Raw genomic sequence first — 10,410 nt, forward strand, 5'->3', positions numbered from 1 at the left:
CATCTGAGACACCCAATTATGTGTATAGTAGGGGTGAGTATGGGTCAGGTTGGGACGAGTTAAGGCTTGTCTTTACTTGGCCTAAATGTTGGACGAGTCATTTTTTAAAATCGGACCTGACTCTAGATCCGAAGCTAACCCGACCCCTAAATATCGATCGGGTCAACTTCTAAACCCGACCTGACCCTAGACCTGACTAAAGGTCATACATACTCATTTTAGATAAAGCCTTCTCAATATTATTTATTATTATGAATATGTAATTTGATATATAAAATGATATATGTATATATATTTTTAATCATATATATGATGAAAAATTTAGAAAATCAATAATATTTTCGACCAAAAAAATGTTATTAATTTGTACATATTTAAATAGAGACAAATACAAATATGATGAGTGAGTGATCATGAGAAAGGGTCGGACCAAGTCATACTTGGTCCCTACCTGACCCTAAATTAGGGATGTCAATGAGTACCTGGATTTGTGGGTACCTGCAAAAAAATATCCGCAACAGGTCGGGTCTAGGTCCGTATTTTTGGACCCGTAGATAACGAGACCCAAGATTTTAAGATCCGCTGTTGGATAGGTCTGGGTCAGAGCAATGAGGTACCCAGACCCGCTATTCCTTCACACACACACAAACACACATACACACACACATATATATAGGAGGGGATCCATTTACTTCATATCTTAGCCATCATTCTAGGAAAATTCAATGGTTTGAATTAGTAAGTATATCTATAACATCATATTTCCCTAGAATTGATGGCTAATATGTGAAATATGTAGATCCCTATATATATATATATATTTATATATATATATATATATTTATTGTTAATTCGTAAATATAATTGATATGTTGTTAAACAGTGATGCTACATTCTTAAGTAGTGATGTGATGTTATGTTATGTTAATTGATATGTGTAATTTAATATTATGTTGATTGAATAATTCTTATTAAATTAGTTTTACGTCACAATGTTGAAATAGTCAATTTAAAATATGTTTAAAACTTTAAATTATTTTTCATAATTTTTCTCTTGTTGATTACCTAAATAACATATAAGAATGTAGTAAACAAATACACAATTACACAAATTACAAAAATTATTTTTAATGTTTTTTAATTTGTGGGTACCCGCAAATTCGCTGGGTACCCAAGGACCTGTAGGTAGTAGACCCAGCGGGTATCAGCATGGGTCTGGCACGGGTCTGTGTCCAAAAATAAAGCAACGGAGCGGGTTTGGTAATGCACTACCCGGACCCAACCAAACCCATTGTAATCCCTACCCTAAATATTGAGCGGGTCTAATTTTTAAACCTAAACTCGACCCTAGACCCAATGAGACCTGACCCTATTCGGACTCGATCATAATCAGACTGTACCATGTGAGCAGGTAGGGTCAGATTGTGCTCACCCGTATCTGTCTATTTGCTATATAGTACTTAATAGACCTTGCTTGATAACAAAAACTTAAACCAAAATAAATATACATAGACTTAGTAATTTAATTTTTCTATTTTTATAGGAGGAGATATCCACTTACTCCAACAGTAAGTTTTTTAAGCTCACTCCTCATTCTAGCTTTCAATTCTAGAGAAATCATCTAATGATTTGAATTAGTGAGTAGATATAAACCATTAGATATCCCTAGAATTGATAGCTAGGAAATAAGTGGATATAAACATATTTAAGTTTATTAGTGAGTAGATATAAACATATTTAAGTTTATTTTTTAAACAACCGAAATCCATTGAGATCCCTTATCTATAAATATTATGTGTTTACAACTAGATTTTGATATATTACATTTTAATTTAAAAAAGATAAATTTAGCTTTACTTATTTTAAAATAAATTGACTTTTAGACAAGTTTTCCCCCTATTTTTATTTGAGTACTAAAACTATGATAAACTCCTTTAAGTATATATCATGACAAGGATAGCTTCCAAAATAAACTTAAAATAAGATACAACAAGGTGGGGAAAAAATATTATAGACACTAGATTTATTTACAGGAAAATTATCCAAATATTAATTTCTGAAGATTGAACTTACCTAGAGAAAAAATATAAGTAGTGACAATATATAAATTATATATATTGTTATTGTATGATTCAATATTTATATTTAATTATCATTGACTTTAAGAAAAATTAATCCAAATAATACCATAGAACTCAACAATTACACCTACTTGTTCGACACTATACTTTGACTCTGCCTTTTGAAAAAAACATTGGTTCCGTCGTCTGACATATGCTCCTATTATACTAGTAGTGTCTGAAGGATGAAAATTAACTATGTAGCATCTTCATCGAAAGTTCAAATATTGAATTTGTCATTAGGCCGATCCTTTATAGAAACTACCCATAATAATGAACTTGAAAAATAAATATATTTATTATAAAGAGGTTTGTTGTTCCTGACACTATTTCACCATAATTGTTATTTGAACAAGTAAAATTATGTCTAAGTCTTTATATTAACAGTATATAAATATTACACTCAATTAATAAATACAACTATCAATATTTTGGTATCACCATATATGATATATGTATAAAAAACATATAATTGTAAAATATAAAATGAAATATTAATAGGATGAAAACCAGATAAGCTCTTTTAGAAAACCAGATAAGCACTTTTAGAAAACCATGTGTTGACTTGAATTGAAGCTTTATCTCTTGAAATTTCTGAAATTTTCTATTCATTTTCCAAAGCCTCGTGTCAAAACCGTAGTTTCATTGGAAAAAGCTCCAAGACTTCAAGGTATGACTACGATGATGGTGTTTCAGTGTTTGTTTTGTTTCAACCCGATTCTTTTGTTACGACCCAAATATATTGTTTTCTAACTGATTTTAATCTAAATTGTTCGAAGTTTTCTTTGGGATTTGTTTGTTGCTGCAAACGAATTCAGCATATGTTGTCGGTTTTTTTGTTTATTTAATTATCGTCGAGCCAAATCTTTTATAAACTGCATTGTTTTGATGAGTGTTTTATCCAGAATTGCAAAACTCATTGATACGAGGTAAAATTATTTGTAAGGATCGTTATCTACATCATGTTTAGTTTTTTTTTTTTGTAAAAAAAAAAAACATTTTAGAATTTACTGTTTTTAGTAAACTTGAAACATACGATTTTATAGGAGTGTTAGATTCTGTTTTGTTAGGATTTTGTGCATAGTTTCAGTTAGGACACTGCTAACTAATCCAAATAGGGAAAAACTTTGAAAAAACATAATATAAGGTTTGAATTTCAAAAGTATTACTTTCCGATTCATGTTTTTATATACTTTTGATGAACCATGAGGGCGATGTTTAGCATTTCACATCAATTGCTTGAAAAACTTTTGGTGTAAGAGAAGTTAGTTTTGGTTGACAATCATGAAATAATTTTCTTGCATTGTGGCGTTTATGGGAATTTAATTAGAGACAAACTATGGGAAAATGTAATTGATGCACCTGCAATTGCAATCAAAATGGAGTTGAAGAGACAATCAAAACTGAAATATTGCAGCTGTAACTTAAAACCACTTGTGCCATTATAAACTAGCCTCAATAATTTTGAGGGTTATCTGGTACCCTTATTCTTTGAGAGGGTATTGAACTGAACTCAATGTAGCATGTATGAGAATGTTGTGTTGGATGAGTAGACACACTGAAATAATATAGGGGATTAAGAATGAATGCATTATAGGAGAAAGTTGGGGTAATTCATATTGCAGAAAAGATGGTAGAATCGTGACTTAGCTGGTTTTAGGATGTGTGGAGGAGGCTGTTAAAAGGCCCAACAAGTAGAGGTAGAGGGAGGGAGGCCAATAGAAACGATGGGCGAAATGATTAAGAAATATTTAGAGATGAATACTTTATCGATGAACTTGTTTTGTGATAGAGCATTATAGTCGTTCAACCCATGTAGTTAACCCCACATAATGAGACTAAGTTATTGTGAGATTTCTAAAATGAGGAGTAAAAGAAAACAGGGAGGTTTTGTACTGAATCATGTTTGATCTAAAGATGCTCGCTTTTAGGTACAAATATATGCTTTACTGTGCCTGGTTAAATGTGGTAATCTCTGAATATTTTGGAAGACGGTAGATCAATTAGGTTAGAAAAATAAATTTGGCTGATATGATGTCCAATGAGTTTATCATAAAGTGAAATTATTACAGATATTTTTGGAATACTGGATTTACAAAATTTGTTAGTTTTTCCTTGCACTAGCTGTTTATGGCTCCTCTAAGGAAGAGGTATATATGGAAGTGCCCATATATCATTCAAAATTTGCTAGTATATTTCAATATTTGTTATATTGTGGCTTAGTATTGTTCTTTGTTTTGTAAGAATGATAAATGTAATGAGGTTGAAGGAGTGAAACACATGCTGCCAAATTAACCTGTATGTATTTTAATGTAGTTAAAAAACATGAACTAATGACTTGTTTATGTGAACTGCCTACCTAAACAAATATGCAATAAGCTTTTTTCAAATAATTTAAAATATCTTATTTTCATAAGCTACCCTGATAAAACTTTTTTACAACATTAATATTTAACATGAAATATCTTTAGATGATCTCAAATGAATTTTGGGTTTTAATTGCAGGTAAAAGCATAAAGTTATATGGATAACAAATCTCTGAGCAAGCAAGAGTCTAAGGAGTTGGCTCGTGAGTCGCTTATTGCTATCTCTAACGCCTCACCAGAAACGGTTCTAGATTCAAACTCTGCATTGGAGACCAAGACATCTGATGTGGTTGCAGTGACAAATCTTGAAGGGGACGACAAGTTTCGGTCTGAACTAATTTCAATTTCTTATGCAGAATCTCTTAATGTCAAATCAACTTCAATGGGAGTCTAAGCTACATTGTGCTTGCTCAGCTTTTGCTATGCCAAAGTTGTGACTACATCGTATCAACTATCCTGCAACTTGAAGTAAATAATTTCACTTGTCACATGTTGTGGTTATATGTTGTAATGTTTCTTGATGACAGTTTTGTTCAGTTCATGTGTGATTCAGAATAAAAGTTCAAAGTGCAGTACATTTTCATGTGTTATTAAGGCTGAAATCTTGTGCTCATTTTCATGGTGGTTGTATTTATCAGACCTCTCCTTCAAGGTAAGGATGATTTTTTTGTAAATGTCATTTTAAGTCATACCATGATACAACAGTAACAATTTGTGAGGCTCTTTTTCAATAAAGATATAAGGTGTATAACAATTTGTGAAAATAATTTTAAATGATAAAACCTCCAAATAAAGGTACTTTTCTCATCAATTATTGGTTTGCATATGGCTGCTAAATTGTTAAGATGGTGTATCATTATTCAATCAACCAATTGTGTATAAGGTGTCCAAAACAAAAAGGAGTTGTGCTATTTAAGCACCTATATTTGAATGAAACCTACTTGTATGTAAGGTTAGGAGGTAATGAAATATTTCATTTTTAATTGATAAATCAAGTGAATTACGAAACGTTCATAAAATATAATAAGAAGATTATTTAATGTATGCATGATCATTTGTCAAGTTATGCCTTCACTTTAGAAAACTTAATATATATATATAGAGCATATCTATTTTATTGAGCTAAAAATAAGGATAAGCCCTCCTTATATTTCTTTAAAAAATCCAGCAATATACCCTAAAATATGGACCCTGTTTCAACTCAAGTTATTGCATGTATGAAGCTGAAGAAGGGCTTGGATAACATGTGATGCATGGACACTCTGCTATACAGTGTAACATAGCATACCCAATCTAAACTTTCACTTCCCATGCTACTTTGATCTTTCTCCCTTGTTCAAATAACACTACCGGTGTTTGGATAAACAATTTAATGAAGTGTTTATTCAATAAATTATTTTGTAATAAGCTAAAAAAACTTATTTCACAAGCTTCTTTCAATGGCTTACTGACATAAGTTAAAAATAACTTATAGAAAGTTATGACTTATTTTCATAAGCTAATTTGAACAAACTCTTTCCACAAACTCAAAAAGCTTTCTATAAGCTATTTTCAACCAATAGCAAGCTTTCAATTATTGCTTCTGAGTTCAAGCCTTCAAGTCAGAACTCAGAACTGTAGTGGGCAAGAAAAATGGTCTAATGCAAGATAATATAATAAGCAATTGAAGTGAAAGTGAAAATGACTTGTTAATCACATAAAAAGGCAATATCAGGGAAACAGTTATTTCCAACTTGACAGAAAATGTTCAAAAGACGATGAAATCACAAACATAAGAAGAACAGTTAATGTGAAGCATCTTCTTCATCACAATGTTTTGTGTACTCCTTTGGACTCAACAAGGAATCTAGTTCAGATGGATTGCTTGGCTTTACTTTGATCAACCATCCATCTTCATATGGGCTTGTGTTGATCTTGAAGTCAGATAAGTAGAGAAAAAAGTATTAGTATAGATAATCAGCTATTGAGAACACAAGACATTAATTAACAGTGTAGTACCATAACAAAATATGCAACCATTTAATTTCATAAAGTCCATGTTAAATCAAATAGCAAGAACTATTTTCTGCTTTTTGGCTAAAGATGCAGGCAAAGAGGAATGTGATGGTTAAAAACTTCACTCTTCTATTTTGCACTAGCTCGGTTCATTTGCAAGTTGAGTTTTGAAGGGGAATGAAAGGAAAAAGAAGGCTTCAGATCTATCTCACAAGTGTATTTCATAGTCCTGAAACCTTTCCTTTCCCCTCTAAAACTCAACTCGCAAACAGATCAAACTACCCACCCCTTCTAAGTTACAACGAGGTTTCAAGTATGTAATACTGATTTTTCGCATACCTGAATCTGCATACCACTTTTACACTGGCTAACATGCATAGTATAACATTGTACTTAACAATATTTATTGATTGCTATTTAATCAATCTTTGACCAAACATTCTTACATTAAGCCAACAAACAGAGAAATCATTGTATGTTCATATGTTGAGGTCACAAGAGCAAGGGACTCGGGGTCGGGCTAAGCAAAAAAACAACATATGAGCTTTGACACCTCATCTTGATAAAAAACCATATAACATAAGGTTCATAACTCTATCCATTTACTTATAATCCATCCATTTGCCTATTCACCATTTATATACTCACATTTAGATGCCTAACTTCCTAAAGCATAATAAATGCATGATCTACAAAACTTCTTTATATCATTAACTTTGAGTTAGTGGAATATAATTTATATGAATTTGTTTATATTCATTAATGCTAAAGAGCAAGTTAGATTTTCTCACACAGAGACAGGATTGATTACCAGGCCAGGAGTTTCAGTGAGCTTTGAGTTAACCTCAACAATCTCTCCAGAGATTGGAGAGTAGATATCACTTGTAGCTTTAACACTTTCCACTGCTCCAAAGCTGCTACCTTTTGCAGCTTGTCCATTTGGTTCTGGAAGATCCACAAACACAACCTCTCCTAGATGATCCTGCAACAGGTTCAATGTTTTGAATGGAAAGGCTAGCTAGTTGAACTCACTTGTGAGGTAGATCAAATAAAAACATAACTAAAAGATAAAAATGTAAGTGAAGATAAACTCAAACTAGTTAAATTCTAGTATATAAGATAATGTTTTGTCACAGCTGTCAAGTTTAACTTAAAAGATACACATGTAAGTGATGTAACCATCAAATAACAGAATAAAATTTAATACTGTAATGAGATTTAGCAGAATGAAAGAATATATTATGGGGTTATGGAGAAGAGGTATAACCTGGGCATGGTCAGAGATACCAATGGTAGCCACTGTGCCTTCATGCTTGACCCATTCATGTGAAGTTGCATATTTGAGTCCATCCAAGACTGAGATTCATGCAAAGACAGCAATTCAAGTGAATTAGTCCTCTATTCCCACTAGTGTTTTAAATTACAATAGTAATTATGACTGAAATATTACAGTTTCGCGATGACCATAAAGTAAATATGACCACAACCATAATTTAAAACAGGATTATTACATTCAAGTGGTTCAGATTAATGAAAAGTACAAAAAAAATGTGAACTATGATTAATATACAGAATTACATATATGTACCTGTGGAGAAGCATCTGGAGAGAGAAGAGGCATATGAGAGATGAGTTCTAGAAGCAGAAGAGATTTTGAGTGCATTGGCAGTGGAAGAAGCCCACATTCTGAGTGCCATGAGAATTAGAATCTCTTATTCTTTGTTCTTTCTCCTTTGGTTTGTGTGCAATAACAAAGAGGTATCTACATATATTTTCATAAATGTTACTATTATCTTGGATGAATGGTGGCCATTAAATGCCTCATCCTTACCTTACACTTGCATGCACGCTCTCCTTCTCTTTTTAAAACTACCCATGCCTTTCATTTTTTTTAATATATTGACACTGTTCATAGTAGAGTTTTGATTCTATCCATGTCTAAATGGGTAATAAATGACACTGTTCGTAGTAGAGTTTTGATTCTATCCATATCTAAATTGGTAATAAATATGTAATCATTCTACATCTTGGAATTATATTTGCTGACCAATAAAAACTTGATTATTTGAAATTGTTAGAAGGTGTCAAAATCTTTGCATATATTATACCATTAAATTAAGTGTATTTATATCTTATTTTCATTACATTTAAGAGACCTAAGATGTAAGGTTTGAGTCTCATAGATGAGAAAATTTCACTAAAAAAGTTACTCCTATATATTATGAATGTTTTTTTGCTCAAATATGATTATCTAAAAAAAAACTAAACATTTTATGTGATGAGGTAAATATTCAATAAAAAAATCATTTTCAAATTCCTTAACTCCATATCCTTCCCATTTGAGAAGAGAAATGTTATCTTCACATCATACTAATTAATTTACAACATTATTTACATCTTTGCTTCCGTGAGAAATGAAAGGTAAAGAGGATATGTCTTAGAGCATTATCAGCTAATATATTTAAATATTAAAAAATGGATACAATCTGATCTCTAATTTCTTGAGCCACCTTTTTCTTGACACATTCTATTGGTGAACAAATTGTTAGATATTAAAATCAAATAACTTGTTTTAATTTATTTTTATTTAAAAAATTAAGTCGCAAAATATTAAAAAATTTATAAGATTTAATCCCACTCAAGGTGGAAAAATTATGAAAGTAAAATTTACTTTTATCAAAAGAAATTTTCTTAATATAGACCACAAGAATTAAAACCTTAAAATCATACTTAAAGCCAATAATCTACCAACTGTTTTGGTCTTCAGATAATAATAGTGAAGTGTCTTCCGTGATGTCGAAGCATTGTATCTTGATCTTAAAATAAAAAGTGAAAATGTTTATTTGTCATACAATTTCAACTATTAAAAGAAAAATAGGCAAAAAGAAATCATGATGGGCCGAATGAAGGTCACAACCCTATTGTGTTGGGCTGTAACTGTATGAATGACGTTGTTTTGTGTTTTTGTCTTCCATCTTGAGTTGTCGAAGAGTGTGTTTCAGACAATAATGAATGTTATGAGAATTAATTGCAGACATTATAAAAGAGTCAAAGGTAGAAACCATCGTCAGAATTATTCATACCGTTTTCGTTAATTTTTAATTTTTCTAACTGCATTTTAAAATAAAAAATGTGGGTACTACTATTATATACTCAGTTGTATGGAAAACCAGACATTACATAGGGTTAGTTTTAAATGATGGATGATATTGTGGAGGAGGTTGGTGAAGCAGATGTGGTCCAAATTTTGACAGGTAATGGTGTAAATTAAAAAGTTGTGATATAAATGTTGATTGAGAATGTTGCAAATCAACCACACACCTTGTGTTGATCATTGCATCGACTTAATATTGGAGGACTTTGAGAAGACACAAGTTCAAAAAAAGACAATACCAAGAGAAAAGAAGATTACAATTTATATATGGTAGAACTTTTTTATTTCCTCACTACTACTAAAAATCACCAAGGGAAAAGATTTGGTGAGACCGACTATGACTCATTTTGCAATATCTTATCTAACACTGGATTGCTTATTGGATAACAAGTGAACATTGAGGAGAATGTTCACATCTATTGAATGGAAGGAAAGCCAATATGTAATGACAAGAGATGGGAAAAATGTTGAGAATGTGGTCATGGATAACATGTTATGGAAGAATACTAGAACTTGCTTGAAGGGCCTTTTACCTCTAATCAATGTTCTCAAATTGGTGGACTCTTCTTAGTTATATCTATAAAGCAATAAATTTAACTAAGAAGAGCGCACAAAAGGATTTCAATAGTGTCTTGAATAGGTAAATTATCATGACAACTAATATTACTTGACTTTTGCATAACTAAACTGTATACTTCATAACTAATTCATTTTTCACATTCTTTAGTTATATACCTCTACGAGAGATAATTGATGAAAGGTGGGACAATCAATT

General features: G+C 31.4%; 2 protein-coding genes across 2 annotated transcripts; one reads left to right on the forward strand and one right to left on the reverse strand.

Annotated features, from left to right (window-relative positions):
* Positions 4,626 to 5,099, forward strand: LOC109332350. The gene has a single exon (XM_019567304.1). The coding sequence runs from the start codon at positions 4,644 to 4,646 to the stop codon at positions 4,878 to 4,880; it is 237 nt and encodes a 78-aa protein (XP_019422849.1). The 5' UTR covers positions 4,626 to 4,643; the 3' UTR covers positions 4,881 to 5,099.
* LOC109333502 (glycine cleavage system H protein, mitochondrial-like) lies at positions 6,150 to 8,296 on the reverse strand. Its single transcript, XM_019569017.1, has 4 exons — positions 8,070 to 8,296; positions 7,749 to 7,837; positions 7,293 to 7,463; positions 6,150 to 6,399 (listed from the first exon to the last, which is right to left on the reverse strand). The coding sequence occupies exons 1-4, from the start codon at positions 8,176 to 8,178 to the stop codon at positions 6,271 to 6,273; spliced, it is 498 nt and encodes a 165-aa protein (XP_019424562.1). The 5' UTR covers positions 8,179 to 8,296; the 3' UTR covers positions 6,150 to 6,270.

The sequence above is a fragment of the Lupinus angustifolius genome, chromosome LG18, assembly GCF_001865875.1.
Source record: "Lupinus angustifolius cultivar Tanjil chromosome LG18, LupAngTanjil_v1.0, whole genome shotgun sequence".
Classification (NCBI taxonomy): Eukaryota; Viridiplantae; Streptophyta; class Magnoliopsida; order Fabales; family Fabaceae; genus Lupinus; species Lupinus angustifolius.